The 17,283-nt window shown below is 39.1% G+C and overlaps 1 protein-coding gene across 1 annotated transcript in view; it reads right to left on the bottom strand.

Annotated features, from left to right (window-relative positions):
- Positions 1–17,283, bottom strand: part of cntnap5a (contactin associated protein family member 5a) — a 195,916-nt gene that overhangs the window by 91,738 nt on the left and 86,895 nt on the right. Inside the window, 4 exon segments of the mRNA XM_051958577.1 lie at positions 563–706; positions 9,766–9,934; positions 9,937–10,035; positions 16,689–16,832. Coding sequence (XP_051814537.1) covers positions 563–706; positions 9,766–9,934; positions 9,937–10,035; positions 16,689–16,832 — 556 coding nt within the window.

Below are 17,283 nucleotides of genomic sequence, written 5' to 3' on the forward strand. Positions count from 1 at the left end.
TGCTCAAATTTTTTTTGCCATTTTTGAATCATTTCAAGACAATTTGGTCAATTTTCAAGTAATTTTCAAGAAGTTTTGAGTAACTTAGGTAAAATTTTGTGTAATGATAAAAGATATCTTGGACATTTTTGAGTTATATTGCAAAAATGTATGTATATTAGACATGTTTTTTCATGGTGGTCAATTGTTTTTACCATGGTTGGAAAGTTTCAAGACATTTTGATCAATTTTTGGGACATTTTCAAGATGTTTTGAAACATTTGTGGCAAATTTTGTGTCATTTTTGGAAAGTGAAAATACCTTTTGGACTTCTGGCTTCATTCGGAAAATTTAAGTATAAAATTGTGATATTTCAGGTGAACTGCTGGCAGTGTTTGCACAAAACAACAGGAGACAACCATGGAAGCCAATGTAAATAGTTAAATGTCTAAAAAAATACAAATATCCAGGTTTTAATACTTTTGTGTGTTAATGTCCAGATTTTTGAATGTTTATGCGTTAATATCCAGGTTTTACTACTTTTACTTGAAGAACTTCCCCGTGTGTTCCTGACTCCACCAACCTCCAAAGAAGAAGTTTCCTCTGGACTCCACTGGCTCCCAGAGCTCGATGGTGGATGAAGGTTCTCCGTCCACCGTTAAGGAGATGTGAAGGTTCTTGGCGTCGACTCTCACCGAGTGCCACAGTCCATCATTGACCCGGTGACCTGAAGACGACACGTCAGCACAAAAACAGTCACTTTCACGACCTTTTCTATCATTCTGGGCAAGTTAAAGCCCATTTTTAATGTTTACATGAGTCACACTCAGGGCCGGCTCTCCCTATACGCGAATTAAGCGACTGCTTAGGGCCCCGCCGCCACTAGGGGGCCCCGAATTGACTGTGTCTGATGGTCTGACCCACAGACTGCCATCTAACATTACTTGCTTCGGACTAACCTGGCAACCACCCAACACGCATTGTAAGTTCAGTGTCGCTGATTGGGCGGCAGCTGCAGCCCCAGACGTGTCAAAATATTTGGTTGGTTGATCAAAAACTGGCATCAAGGAGGATGTTTGGAAGAAGAACAGAAAAAAACAAGATGAAGCACGTTTATCCTTCAGGTGCGGAAAAAAGGAAAAAGAAGAAGGAGGACAAACAAAAGAGAGATACGCAAGGTAATTTTTTGAAAGCATCAGTATATTGTTTTGTGGATACTATGATCGTGAGTCTCATTTTTAAATGCACTTGTTGTCCTTGATATATTCAGCTCAGCTGACGGTAACCAAATCGTTGTTGCTAATGCTAGCGCTGTTTAGCTAGCGGCGCGGTCAATTTCTAGGTACAGACAGCTTCTATATTCCTGATCCAAACAGTGCTTCAGGAGACCATGATGAAATATTGGTGAAACTAATGAGTTTTTGGACGATTAATGCAGTTTTAGAAGTGGCGCTATACATGCCATCTGAGCGCCTCGACTTCGGAGCGACCTGCCAGGGGAGATAAGGCGTACGGAGTCTGCTGCTTCTTTTAAGTCACTTTTAAAAACATACTTTTACAGAACTGCTTTTATGTGATGTCGTCTTTTTAGTCTTTTTAGTCTTCTATTTTATCTTCCTAATATATGCATTTTTGGCAGATTTCAAGATGTATTAGTCAATTTTGGCATCATTGTCAAGAAGTTTTGAGTCATTTTGGACCATTTTTTAAGACGTTTTCTTCTACTTTGGGGGCATCCTGCGTGATTTTCAGCAACTTCCAAGACATTTTGGTCAATTTCTGGGTAGTTTAAAAGATGTTTTGAGTCATGTTGGGCAAGTTTCAAGACATTTTGATCAATTTCTGGACAATCTTTGAGTCAGATTGCAGACGTTTTTTCATATTGCCAAATTGTTGGATAATTTCTGAGTCATCTTAAGCAAGTTTCAAGACCTTTTAGTCAATTTTTTGCCTCTTTTTCAAGACATTGTCTGCCATTTTGGGCGCATTTGGGCAAGTTTCAAGACAATTTGGTCAATTTAAGATGTTTTGAGTCATTTTAGACATTTTTTTATTGTGGAAGGTTTTCATATTGGACAAGCTTTTATCTTGTTGGACAATTTCTGAGTCATTTTTAGCAAGTTTCAAGACATTTTGTTCATTTTGTGTATCATTTTCGAGACGATTTGTACAATTTTGAGCACATTTTGCATAAATTTTGGGCCAGTTTAGACAGTCTTGAGTCATTCACAGCACATTTGGACTGCTTTCATCGCTTTCATGTCACATTTAAAGACATATCGGGCAAATTTTGAGTTACATTGAAGAAATCTTTCCATATTGTCTCGTTGAACAATTTTTCGAGTCGTGCTTTGTCTGTTGTGTTTTCAGGGTGATTTTTCAACGTTAAACATCTGTAACTCCACTGCAGCAGCTCCTGTACGGCGTCCTTTTGAATATTCATCTCAGACGTTTAGCTGGAGTCAAAGATGCACTTTGAGTGGAGCAGCAGCTGCCAGTTTAGCTGTCAAACCCCGAGCTTCCCTCAGCTCAGCTCCTTCGTGCAGCTGTTTGCAGCGACACCACAGAGATGCTCAGAGCTCCCAGCCTCCGTCCTCCTCCGTCAGCTGTCAGATCAACTCCTGCCGCATATTTTATCACGCCGATGAAGTGGATATGCAAATGTGCAGAAAATTACTGTAACGTCAGCTCCTTCCTGGTTGCTAATTATCGTCAACAAATACTGTAGGTGCATTAGCGGCTTTGATGTGAAGCGGCCGTTTATGCAGCCGAGCTCGTTTGGCTTTTTGTCAGGAGATAACGAAGGAGCTGCTCATCAGTTACTGCTGGAAAAGTGGAGCGACGGGGGGAAAAGACAAAACAGTTTGTGCTGTTGATTTTTTAATAAACCCTTCAATATTACAGCCAAATGGGTTTCTGTCTTGTCTCATGTAGTTTGAATCATTTTTGGCAAGTTTCAAGGCATTTTTGGTCATTTTCTGGGTCATTTTCAGGATGTTTATATCATTTTGGGCAAATTCAACAGCATTTAGGAAAACTGTTTCATCATATTTTAAAAACATTTTACATATCAGACAAGTTTATGTCAAGTTTGGGCCATTTTTTGTAGGGTTTGAGTCCATTTGGACAATTTTTAGTTAAACTGCACACAATGGTGTGCATTGGACATATTTTCGTCATAGTGGCCAATATAGTTGCCTTTTTTTGACATTTTGGTCAATTTTTGGGTCATTTTCAAAACATTTTGAAATTTAGTGGAAATTTGGGCAAGTTCAAAGATATTTTGGACATTTTTTGACTCATATTGAAGAAGTTTTTGTCTTGTCCGATAATTTTGAGTCTTTTTTGCAAGTTTCAAGACATTTTGATGGATTGTTGCTTGATTTTCAAGACGTTATTGAGTCATTTTGTGTAAATTGTGTCTCATTTTGGGCAAAGTAAATGACATTTAAGACAATTTTTTAATTGTATTGCAAAACGTTATATACTGGATGGATTTATGCCAAATGAATTCCATTTTTGGAAGGTTTGGAGTCATTTGGACACAAGTTTGAGTCATTTTGGACAATTTTTGAGTTAGTTTGTGTATATTGGACAAGTTCTTGTCTTAGTGATCAATTTTTTTTGCAATTTTTGGAATTTCAAGACATTGTGGTCAATTTTGGGAGGCATTTTCAGGAGATTTTGATTAATTTGGGGCAAAGTCTGAGTCATTTTGGCCAAGTTTAAAGATATTTTTAAGAATTGAGTCGTATTGCCAAAGTTTTTGACAAGTTGGGCCGTTTTTTGACAAGTTTGAAGTAATTTTGGACACATGGACTCTTCTGGACAATTTTTTTCCCATACTGGACATCATTTAAGCCATTCCTAGAAAGTCATTTCGGACCATGTTTGAAACCAGATTGCTGCATTTTGACAAGTATTGAAGCATTTTCGGCTATCTTTATGTCACTTTGGACAGGTTTAAAGACATTTTGGGTCATTTTAAAATGTTTTGTGTGATTCTGGGTGAGTTTATAGACATTTTGAACAATTTGAGTCATAAGTCCACTGCTTGGCTCAAGATGTTGGTTATCAACTCAGACAACAATTATCCTGGATGGAAATCTCTGAAGCAGGGCATGAACCATGTAAAATTCAGGTTTACTTGTAAATCTGCAGAGAGCTAATGCTAATCCAAAGACTGTTTTATGCGACTCTTTGTTTCCCTGAATCCCTACAATAAAGATAAGCGTGTCTGTGAAGCAAACAGACACAATAATGACGTGGATGTTAAAACACCAGGTCGACATCGTCCCTTGAGTGCATTTAAAGTGCTTAAACGTGCACTTTTTTTCAAACCAAATCACTCTGAACCTCTAAGTCGTCACATATAATCACCTCGCCGCCTCAGAAAATTGCATCCCTGCCACAGTGACGGCTCGTCTGCATGGAGGACGATCTCTCAATGTCAGCTGTGAATGAAACGAGCGAGCCACACCTCCACGTTAAATTAGCATCCAGAGCGAGGCGAGGCGAGCCGCCGGGAGCTCCGAGGGGACCAGACAGTCACGCCGAGTGCACCGCGGGACTTATTTTAGTTGGTCTAAGAATCACATCTGCCCGGGCTCTCGGGGAAACTTGAGAATTTCAGCGGGTTTAATGATGCCTGTCGCTTACAGCAGGGCCCTTCATCCCCGAAGACCGTTGGTGCCACGGGCGCCTTTTCCTCACTCCATTGGCTGTTTCATGGAGGAAGCAGTGTAGCCGGCAGGGACTGCTGGGCGAGCATTAATCTGGGTTTCTCTTCGGCCCTGTTAGGTCACAGCTATCTCCTGATCTGGTCCTGGAGTGTTAGCGTGCTATCAGAGACTCACATCTAATCAGAGATCTGTAAAAATAAAGGCCATTTTTCTTCTCTCCGAGCGCCTCCGCTGCCTCCAGGAAATATAGTTTCATGTGACAGTTTCATGTCATTACTGCTGTAAAGCTGCACTGGCAGCTGTCTCATGTCCTTGACAATCCCATCTGGCAGCAGAGATGCAGAGCTAGCGAGGTGAAGGAAGCTGCTGTGGATGTTGTTACCCGCTGAGCGTCTCCTGATTCCACGGCAAGAGCATGTTTGCTCGTGTGAAAATTAAGCCTTCACTGTCACCACAGATCATTTCTGGCCGGAACAGGGGAGGATTCGCTCCAACATTCTTTCCACGTTAACGCTCCTGTGCGCCTCGGCAATCAACGGGTTTTCTGCTTAAGCTCTCCTGGTGTCAGAGTGAAAAATAAGAAGCAGTAAATAGCCAGGTGACATGTCCAGTAACGCTGAGGAGACGGCTTACAATCACACTACATGACATGAACAGTAACAGCTTTAAAGTAACAGAATACTGGGAGAAAGTCACCTTTAATTCAAATTTACAGTCTGAGATTCACGGCTTCTATGTGACGGCTATTTTTTTTTAACTTTCAGTGAACCGTTTATCGCGTTTAACCAACCATGTGCTATATTTAGCTAACTGCCTATTACTTTTAGCTAACTATTACTTTTATCCAGCTGTTGCTTTGTTTAGCCAATCATTCATCACTTTTAGCTGATTATTTTTTAACTTTTAGCAAACAGTTTCTCACTGTTAACCGACCATGTGCTATCCATCCATCCATTCTCTATACACTGCTTTATCCTCACTAGGGTCGTAGGGGGTGCTGGAGCTGACTCGGGCGAAGGCAGGGGACCATGTGCTATATTTAGCTAACTGTTTATTGCTTTTAGCCAGCTACTGCTTTGTTTAGCTAATTGATCATTACTTGCAGTTAACTATTTACCAGGTTTAGACAACTATTTGATATGTTTGGCTAACTATTCAGTATTTTTAGCTAGCTATTACTTTTAGCCACGTATTTGCTATGATTGGCTAGCTAACAATTTGTTCTTTTTAGCTAATGGTTGATTATTTTTAACCTACTATTTGCTCTGTCTAGCTAACTATTTATTACATTTAGTCAATTTTTACTTTAGCCAACTATTTATTATGTTTAGCTAGCTATTTATTATTATTAGCCAAGGTTGGCTAAAAATAATAAATAGCTAGCTAAACATAATAAATAGTTCTATTTATTATGCTTGATTGACAATTTGGACAATTTGAGTCGTTTCGGAAAAAATGTGAATAATTTAACCATGTTGAGTAATTTTGGCCAGGTTTATACTTAATTTGGGCAATTTTTGAGTAATTTTTGACAACTTTCAAGTCATTCGAGCTGATTTTTGCATCTTTTTGGCCAGTTCTTGAGTCATTTTGGACAGGTTTCCACTCAAATTGGATTTTATAAATAAGTTTATAAATAAGTTCTGTCAAACTTCTAGTCAATTTTTGAGTCTTTGTGGCCAATTTTTTTGAGTTATTCTGACAGTTTTCCAGTCAGGTTGGACAGTTTGTGCCATTTTAGTAATTTTTTTTAGCTCATTTAGGACAAAACAGGTTCCTCAAAGTTCCCCGATTCTAAGAGAGTTCATGTATTTACACAACAGTCTCAGATTCATTTCAGGTGGCGTTTTTTAAGCTAAACTCATCCTGACTGTGCACAGCGCTGCTCCTGCTTACTGACCGAGCCGATCTTTACGCTCGGCAGGAAGAAGATTGATCCTCAGCAGCGCTCGGATCTCACTGTTTGGTTATGAGTCAGGACATCCATCATGGAGGAGATCTCCTGCTGCTACCAAACATCCTTCTCCAGCGTACCGTCCTGCTGTAATTAAAGAATCCACCTCCTGAGTGTGTGCAGTTCTGCAGCGTCTTTACGGAGGATGAATCTACGCTTTTGCAGCCGAGATCTCGGGGATTATCTCTCAGCGTGATAATGGTCTTCTTAACCGCCTGAATTTGTAACCGAGATGCTATCAGAGCTGCTGCTCAACATTAATTTCAGCCGTGACCTCCAAAAAGCGAGCCGAGGAGCGAGACGAGGAATCCTAATGAAAATAATTGAGCAAATAAACTGACAAACACCCCAAAGTCACTTCATATCAAGCTAATGACGGACTCCCTCTTTACCGAGCTAAATTCATTAACGGTGAAACCTTTACTTCGGGACTCTTCCTTTCTCTGCCGATGCATCCTCGTACATATCGGTAATTTAATGCAGCTGGAAGTAAATTATATAAAAGGGAATATTGTCCCCGAGCCGCGGTTGTCTTCTCCATCTATATTTCCCTGCAGCCCACCACCTGCCCAAAGCCTGACTTCCCCAAACAATCACACTTATCTGCGTTATCTCCGCTAAGAAATCCCACACCGAGTATTGGATGATATTTTTCTCCAAGTAATTCCAAGAAAATAAACTTTTTTTTCCAGAGTTTATTGAGGACAAAGGTGATAAAAGTAAGTCGGATGAAATTACTTGCGGCAGCCGGCGTGTTCCGTCTCCAGATTTTGGATTAGGGTGACACTGTCTGTCTTTGTCTGCCTGAAGAAACACAAACAAGAACCCTGCTGGACTGCTTTGTGCAAACAGGCTATTCTGGGTCACGGTGCTCACACGGATGTTCCACAGTCTGCAGCTCCTCGCCACAAAGACGGAGAAAAACACTCAGAAAGTCAAGTCCTACATGTTGGATTGAAATGAAACGAAAACCCAGATTTATTCCAGATGCGTCAGGGATTTTTTGTCATTTACGCTGTAAAGTTCAGGTTGATTAGCCGATTCTCGTCTGACCCTGGTCTCATTATTCCGACAGTCGCAGGAGTTATTTTGAGAGGGAGAAATGTCAACAGGCTTCCAGGATTAATCCATTATTTGAGACGGCAGGAGAAAACAGACTAGAGAGCGACGAAGACGACCAGAAAGAGTCACAAATGAACCACAGAGAGACAGGACTGAACAAAAAGAGATGTAAAATGAAGATAGATAGATGTAGATTCAGTGCATACAGAAAAATAAAAGGAACTCTAGTACATACAACATGGCTGCAAAGAGATTCAAACCAACAAAAATGCAAAATAAACACCAAAAAACCCCCAAAATGATTTCAGACACACAATAAAAGTGATAGAGAATAACCACAAACAGACGTAAAACCAATAAAAGCAGAGAAGACAACAGCAAAGACACACAATGGCTGAAAACAAACATAAAATAGCCATAAAATACCAACAAAGACGGACAAAACGACCAAAAAGACAGAACCGTATAAAACGAGATGCAAAATGAAGATAAACAAATGTAGAGTCAATGCAAACAGATTTTCAAAAACACCCGTTAAACACACAAAAGGAACTCTGCTCCATGCAAAATGGCTGCAAAGAGACACAAAACAACCACAAAGAGACTGAAACCAAGAAAAAATGCAAACTGAACACAAATACATGGAAAATGTTTCCAGAGACACAATAAAACTGACAGAAAATGAACACTAGCAGATGCAAAACCAATGAAGATTAACACAAAACAACAGCAAAAACACACAAAATAGAAACATAAAATAGTCACAAAACGCAGACAAAGAGGCAAACAACTACAAAGACACACAAACGAGCCAAAGAGAGAGAGAAGTGATTAAAAAAAGACGCAAACTGAAAAAAATAGACGTAGATTCGATCTAAAGAGATAAAACCACCTTTAAGATACACAAGAAGAACGTCGACTACACACAAAATGGCTGCAAGGAAGCACAAACAAAAAAAAGGGATTAAAAAATGACTAAAAGGGACACAAAATGACCACAAAGACACATAAAATCACGAGAAAAACACACGAAATGATGAGAAAGAAACACAAAATGAACACAAAGACATATAAAATGATGAGGAAGACGTACAAGATGAACAAAATAACCACAAAGGGACACACAATAACCACAAAGAGACACACAATGACCACAAAGAGACACAAAATGACCACAAAGAGACACAAAATGACCACAAAGAGACACACAATAACCACAAAGAGACACACAATGACCACAAAGAGACACACAATGACCACAAAGAGACACAAAATGACCACAAAGAGACACACAATAACCACAAAGAGACACACAATAACCACAAAGAGACACACAATGACCACAAAGAGACACACAATGACCACAAAGAGACACAAAATGGACAGAAAGAAATGCAAAATGACCGGAAAAAGACACAAAATGAACAAAAAGTCATTAAAAGTGACTACAAGAGAAACACAATGACCACAACGACACAGAAAGTGATGAAAAACCAATAAAATTGACAAAAAAAGGTGCAAAATGACCACAGAAACACACAAAATGACCAGATAAAGATTAGAACTCACTAAAAAAGACACAAAACGGCCACAAAAACACACAAAAGAACTACAGAGTCATTAAAGCTGATTAAAAGAGACACAAAAAGATAAAAAAAACATTAAAATTGTATAAAGAGATGCAAAATGACCAGAAAAAAAGCAAAATGACCTCAAAGACACACAAAATGGACAGAAAGTCATTAAAACTGACAAGAGACACAAAATGACCTCAAAGACACAGAAAATGATGGAAAAAACACTAATACTGACTAAAAAAGATGCAAATGACCACAGAAACACACAAAATGACCACGGTGAGACACAAATGAAGAAAAAAACACACAAAATGATGAGAAAGAGACACAGAATGAATGCAAACAGATGCAAAAGCAATGAAAACAGACACACACGTTGACTCAGCTGAACCTCTACCATCTGAAACGTGCGTTCCCATGATGCACCACCACTTCCTGTTTGCTCTACAGGTGACCTGTTGCTCTACAGGTGACCCGCTCTGCTCTGATTGGTCGTCCGTCTCACACTCACCTGCAGACACCTCAGATCTCTGCCGTCCTGATCCGTGGAGGCCCAGCAGCAGCCGTCCTCCGCCGATCTGCAGCTCCAGCCTCTGAGGACTGGGGTTGAGCTGCACGGACAGCAGCAGTCCGTCCGGGTTCCACGTCCGGAGCTGGAAGCGAGCGGAGAAACCCCCGAGGCCGGCGGCGGCGGCGGCGGCAGCGACAGGAAGCTGCTGCTGGAGCTCAGGAAGGTGCAGGACACCAGCTGGGGCTGCGAGCACGAGAAGGTCACGTTGCCCTGGAGGACGACAAGACACGACGTTTAAACCCACCGCCACACAAATGCCACGCCGACGCGCACAAAAGGGAACAGATGGCAGGAAAAAACCCCGAGAGTGACCTCGACCCGAGATGTTAATAAAACCGAATGTGTTTGTCAGCAGCAGAGACTTCATGTGAATTCATAAAGACGGAGGAAGGAGGAGCGCTGTGGAGAACCCCAGTACACTGGATTACCACGGATAGAGCTGTAAATACGCAAAGATACACAAAAATCACGGCAGATAAAATCACTAGACAACCCACGACAACGAATTTAATTCTCTGCCAGGGTGGGTCTAGTTACCCTCCATAAGGCTCGAGGTTGGATGCTCCTAAAACTGGCCGACGAATCACCATGAAGTGTAGAGTCAGAAGGCGGGCGTAACTAAGTGACGACAGAGGCGTGACGATTCTGACAGAAACATCCGGAAACAACTAGCCTAGCCGCGCTAGACAACCCACGGCAACGAATTTAATTCTCTGCCAGGGTCGACAACAAAAACAACAACAGTCGTTGAGCTCCATTAGCACCGACTCTGAATAATCTTTCTGTTAACATGTCTGTAATATACTTGAGCTTCACCCATTGACTGTATAAATAAGGCTTCACCGAACTACCGTATCCTCTGATTTCCGGCGCTCTAGGAGCCTATTCGTTGCACTGATTGGTTGTATACCTACCCAATTGCTGCAGAGTGATTTGATAGACAACCTTTTAGCCCGCCTCCCTCCCTGTCGAGGGTAACTAGACCCTTGTGTCTTCAGAGCTGGGTCTAGCGCGGCTAGGCTAACAAAATGCCACAAAAGGTGAAGAACTCCCAGAAAAAGACACAAAGTCAGCACTAAAAGAAGAAAAATTACTACAAAGACACAAAATCACCACAAAAACAACCACAATAGATTGCAAAACTATCCTAAAAAGACACAAAATCCCCACAAAAATACACAACAGACAAAAATAACCACAAAAAGATGCAAAGGCATCATAGATAAGGCCGTAATCACCACAAAGAGAAAAAAATCACCACAAAGAGAAACAATATCACCACAGACAGGGCCATAAAAAACACAAAGACACACAAAATCACCATAAAGAGACACAAGATCACCACAGATAGAGACAGATAGAGCCGTAAATGAAACGAGGACGCACAAATCACCACAAAGAGACACAAAACAACTACAGAGAGACACAAAATTACCACTGAGAGGTGAATTCTCCACAAATAGACACAAAATCACCACAAAAAGGTGAAAAGCTGCTAGAAAAAGACACAAAATCACCACTGAAAGAGGTGAATTTACTATAAAGATGTAAAACTGTCACAAAACCCCATGCTGATCACCACAGATAGGGCTGTAATTACTGCAAAAAAGACAAAATAACCACAAAAACACACAAAATCACCCAAAATTTTGTGGTGATTTTACATTTTTGTGCTGATATTGTGTCTCTGTGGTAGTTTGGGCCTTTTTTTGTGATTATTTTAGTTTTTTTGTTGTAATTTTGCATCGTTTTGTCGTGTTTTTCTGTCTGTTTGTGGTATATTTGGCCTTTAAAAAAAAGATTTGGTCTCTGTGGTCATTTAGCACATTTTTGTGCTGATTTTGTGTTTATTTGCTCTAATTTTGTATCTTTTTGTTGCAATTTTGAGTCTTTGCAGTAATTTTGCCTCTGTTGTGTTGACTTTGTTTTGTGTCTTTTTGTGGTGATTTTACATGTTTTGTGGTGTTTTTTGTGGTGATTTTGAATTTTGAATGGTGATTTTCTGTCTCATTGTGCTGATTTTGTATCTTTTTGAGGTTTTTTTGTCTTTTGTGATGATTTTTGTCTTTTTGTGGTAATTTTGTGTCTTTCTGTGATGATTTTGTGTCTTTTTGTGATAGTCTGGGCTCTTTTGTAGTTATTCTTCTCTGTTTCTGTGGTTATTTTGGATCCATTGTGGTGATCTGTTGTCAGTGTTGAGCAGAAACCCCAAATGTGTTCTTCAGCCCTAAAAATTTCCTGTTTTTGTAGATAAAAGATGAGCTGATTGTTTACCAGATATTCTATGGACGGTTAGAGGAATATTCCTGAATAAAACCAACACTGAAGTGATTTTTAGTGCAGATTGCAGCAGGACTGCAGCAGCAGCAGCTGGTGGAGAAAAACAATCCAGGTTTGGGTTTCAGTTTCATTTTGCTGCGGCGTGTGGAGGTCAGACCGCTATCATCCTGCAGGGCAGCACACAGCAATCACAGCTCCTCTCCGTGTGAGTCCTCCCATCAGCCTCTGGGAGATTGTCCCATTGAAATTCCATCAGCGCCAAGCGGCCTCTCAACGCTGCCCGGCCGTCCAATGGCTCTCCAGACGGCTCAGAACACAGGGAAGGATTGTTTCCACTTAAATCTGACTAATCAGAGACAAAACGAGGCTTTCCATCCACCAGGTCAACGTCCCATCTGCTCCCATCTGCAGCAGCTCTGATTAGAAACGTTGGTGTGACAGAACACTAAAGGAACATGATGATTAACAGGAGACCTGCAGTTCCTCAAACGTCCACTAGAGGCTCCAAAAGCGACTCAGTCCTCCATAGACCTCAATAATAAAACAACTGATTATACAGCAGAAAAAACATGTTTACAGCCTCAGCGACAAAAGGGTTTGGTTGCTATCGTTAATTTTCTCCATAATTTAAACTGTATGAAGGGGATTTTTATATAACTTGCTAATTCAAGTTGGATTAATCCTCTAAATTTCATAACTTGCTGACAGATTTAAGAGGAAAATGCACAGCGATTTCCAAACTTTAAGCATTTTTAGTCTTTTTCTCATGTATACATCCAAAAAAAAGACACAAAATCACAACAAAAAGATGTAAAATTGCTACAAAAAGACAAAGTCAGCATTGAAATGGGTGAAATTACTACAAAAAGACACAAAATCAGCACAAAAGGTGAAATTAGTACAAATATGCCAAATTACCACAAAAAGATGAAAAATTTGAAATTTCTACTCACATTAGGGTTATAACCTTTTGAACTTTTTTCCAAAATCAAAGTCCTACATCATGATTGGATGAACTTTTTGGTATAATTGAAGAAACCAAACTCCATTTTCAACACTCTTTTAAAAAAGTCCCCACGCAACAAAAAAGTATTAAATACACATTACAGCCAATGACACGGCTGAAAGTGAAAGCAAGAATAGAAACTGATACTCCAGTATATTATGATGGCAGATCAACTCATCATTGATCCATTATCAGTCATAGTGACTTGTAATGGCCCTTGTGATAACTTAGCACGGTTTCGCATTTCATGTCATTGGCTGTAATGTGTATTTAATACTTTTTTGTTTCAGGGGGACTTTTTTCAAAAGAGTGTTGAAAATGGAGTTTGGTTTCTTCAATTATACCAAAAAGTTCATCCAATCATGATGTAGGACTTTGATTTTGGAAAAAAAAGTTCAAAAAGTTATAACCCTAATATACATAGATAAAAAGGCACCAAATCTCCACAAAAAGATGAAAAACTACTAGAAAAACACACAAGGTAAAAATATTTTACCAATATTAATATTCTACAAAATGACTCAATAAAATGCCTAATATAACAAAATCTCATCCAAAACTATTCAGAACCTGGCAGAAATGATTGAAAAGATTCCAGAATTTAAAAAAATAAACCAAATATTCAACATTAAACTGCCCAAAACTACAAAATCTTACAAAATCAGCTATTTGGAAAATGGCCAAAATTAATTAAAATGTCTCTAAAATGATTCAAATATTCTACAAAACACCTAAAAAAACCTGCCCAAAAAGAGCCAAAATCTTAGCATTTAGCATGTCACAATATCTCATTATTATCATGTTGGTGTTAGCATTTAGCATGTCACAACATCTCATTGTTAGCATGCTAGTGTTAGGATTTGGCATGTCACATCATCTCATTGTTAGCATGCTGGTGTTAGCATTTAGCATGTCACAACATCTCATTGTTAGCATTTAGCATGTCACAACATCTCATTGTTAGCATGCTGGTGTTAGCATTTGGCATGTCACAACATCTCATTGTTAGCATGCTGGTGTTAGCATTTAGCATGTCACAACATCTCATTGTTAGCATGCTGGTGTTAGCATTTAGCATGTCACAACATCTCATTATTATCATGTTGGTGTTAGCATTTAGCATGTCACAACATCTCATTGTTAACATGCTGGTGTTAGCATTTAGCATGTTACAACATCTCATTGGTAGCATGCTAGTGTTAGCATTTGGCATGTCACAACATCTCATTGTTAGCATTTAGCATGTCACAACATCTCATTGTTAGCATGCTGGTGTTAGCATTTAGCATGTCACAACATCTCATTGTTAGCATTTAGCATGTTACAACATCTCATTGTTAGCATGCTAGTGTTAGCATTTGACATGTCACAACATCTCATTGTTAGCATTTAGCATGTCACAACATCTCATTGTTAGCATGCTGGCGTTAGCATTTAGCATGTCACAATATCTCATTGTTAGCATGCTGCTGTTAGCATTTAGCATGCTGTACATATAACTGTGTGTGAATCCATCTAAATGAATAAGTGCAGTGGTCTTTGGTGATTTAAAGGCGACCTGCAGCTCCACACAGCGCAAACATCCTCAGCTAACATAGCCAGAGGCCTCGTCTCCCGTCACCCAGCAGATATATACATATATATAGATAGATAGATAGATTTCTGAACCCAGCACGTCATATTTACCGACGGCTTTCAGGTTAGTCTGAGCTGTCTGAGCTGCAGCGCGGTACAATCACTTCCAATCCACGATTACCAAATTAAAGGCTCCCTTCGCCCACTTCCTGCTGCTGCCCACATGCCTCTTCTTCCTCCTCCACTCCTCAGTATCGTTACATCAGTTTAGAGACGCTCCGAGGCAGGATTAGAGCTTTTCTATTTTACATTTCTGAGCTTGAACAGGCTGTAAATCCTCCCTGTTGGAGTCCAGAGACCTGGAGAAGCTCCAGAGCTGATAGGAGGGCAATATATTGATAACCACAGGTGATTAAGAAAATAAAACATCAAAAAATGGTAAAGAATGCAAATTTAGTGTCCCTTATTGAGAAATAAATGAATTCCCTAAAAAGGTATGATCCTAAAAAATCTCCAAAACAACAGCAGAATCTGTATAAACAGTTCTCTGATGGTGCTTCGGTTTGTTATAAAAACATGATACTTTATTCATGCATGCATTATTTTTTTTAAAATGACGAAACTTAGTTAAAAATTCTGATGAACTTTTGCAAAATGTGAAGGAATTCTCCAAAATTATTAAAATGTTGTCTAAAGTGAACAAATCTGTGCAAAATGATTTAGATATTATACAAAATAACGCAAAAAATTTGCCTAAAATTACACAATCCTGTCCAAAACCTGCTGAACTGGATCAAATATTCTCCATGACGTAAAAATTGTAAAAAAAAAAAAAAAAAAAAGAATCTCTAAAATTGCCTAAAATGACAAAAAAATTTATTTAAAACTACTCTGAGTTTCTGCAAAATTATTCAAAAATTCTCCAGTGACTCAAATTGTGTTTAAAGTGAAGAAAACTGTGTAAAATGACTCAAATATTGCACAAAATACCTCTAAAATTACCTAAAAGGACAAATTCTGTCCAAAACTATTTGGAGACTGACTGAAATGAAACGAAATGACTCAAATATTGTAAAAATGCCAAAATTCTGAACTGGATTGAAAATTCTCCAGAATGACTCAAATTTTGTCTAAAGTGAACAAAATTGCGCAAAATAATTCAAAGTTTTTACAACATGACTCAGTTATAGCTTCTTCCAGCCAAGATTGTCCCATTTCCACAAATTGTTCAAAAGCATTCAAAATTTTGTTGACTTTTTGACACAAAAGTTCTTCTCCAAAAGAACTCAAATATTGTATGTCAGTATAAAAATTGCCTTAAAAAACGATTCAGAACTGCTGCAAAATGACTTGAAATTTTTCCAATGACAAAAAAATCATCGAAAGTGAACAAAATTGTAAAAAATGACTCCAACATTTTTCAACATTAATCATTTTTTCTCTCTTGCTTTTTAAAAAACAATCTGTCGTTATGTGTTCAGAATGAGTAAAAAAAAAAGGCCTAAAATGACAAAAATTTGTCAAAAATTGTTCTGATCTTCTGCAAAAATTACTTGAAAATTCTCCAAAATACCTCAAAAACTGCCAAAAATGACAAAATTCTTTCCAAAACTACTTACAAGTAGGAGGAAATGGATCAAAACTTCTAAAAAATGACTGAAACTTTGTCTAAAGTGAACAAATCTGTGCAAAATGACTCAAACATTTTCCTCTTTATGACGTTCTGAGTCCTACTGAAAAAGAACATATTTTTGAGTTTTCTCTGCTCCTATTCTTGGTTGTTCTGTTTCCAAAGACGTCCAGATGTTCAGATTTCAGTGAAAAATGAGTCACAGAGAAGAAAAAAATAACCAGGAACCAAATAAAATAAAATAAAACCCATCCTGTTTTTCTGTAGAAAGCTAACGTCTCATCTTCAGGAACTCATGGACTCATCATCTACCTGAGGACTTCTGACAGCAGGTCTGTTGAGGAACCTGCTGGTCACTGAAGAAGAACTCACCACGGTGTGGATCTGAGGCTTCCTCCTCTTGGCCAGGTCCACCACGTTGATGCCGTTGTAGTAGAGGTTCTCCATGCAGCCGTGGAAGTTCTTCCTCAGAAAGGTTCCAGGTTTACCGGGAAGAGGGATGCCTCCGAAACTCAACTAGAGCAACAAAAAAAGAAGATGTTTAACGAGACAAACCTTTAAAGACTCTTTACTGTCAAAGAGAAAACAGATTTCTACAAATGAGAGTCAATTATTTAAATATGGAAAAGATTTCTGCTTTCATTTTATCCTCAACTTTCACAAGACCTCCAGGACCTGCTGCTGAGGAACATCATGATACTGCCACCACCGTGCTTCACAGTGTTGATGGTATGTTTGTGATGACGTTCAGTGTTTGGTGTCCATCAAACATATCATCTACTCTGATGGGCATAAAGCTCCATCCTGGTCTCCTCAGACCAAAGAACCTTCTTCCAGGTGTCTTCAGAGTCTCCACATGTCTTCTGGTGAACTCTAGTCCACATTTAATTGGAGCTTTTTCCATCAGAGTCTTTCTCTTTTTCTCCATAAAACTCTGACTGGTGAAGAACAGACAACAGTTGTTGGA

This window comes from Acanthochromis polyacanthus, chromosome 14, assembly GCF_021347895.1.
Source record: "Acanthochromis polyacanthus isolate Apoly-LR-REF ecotype Palm Island chromosome 14, KAUST_Apoly_ChrSc, whole genome shotgun sequence".
In the NCBI taxonomy this organism is placed as follows: Eukaryota; Metazoa; Chordata; class Actinopteri; family Pomacentridae; genus Acanthochromis; species Acanthochromis polyacanthus.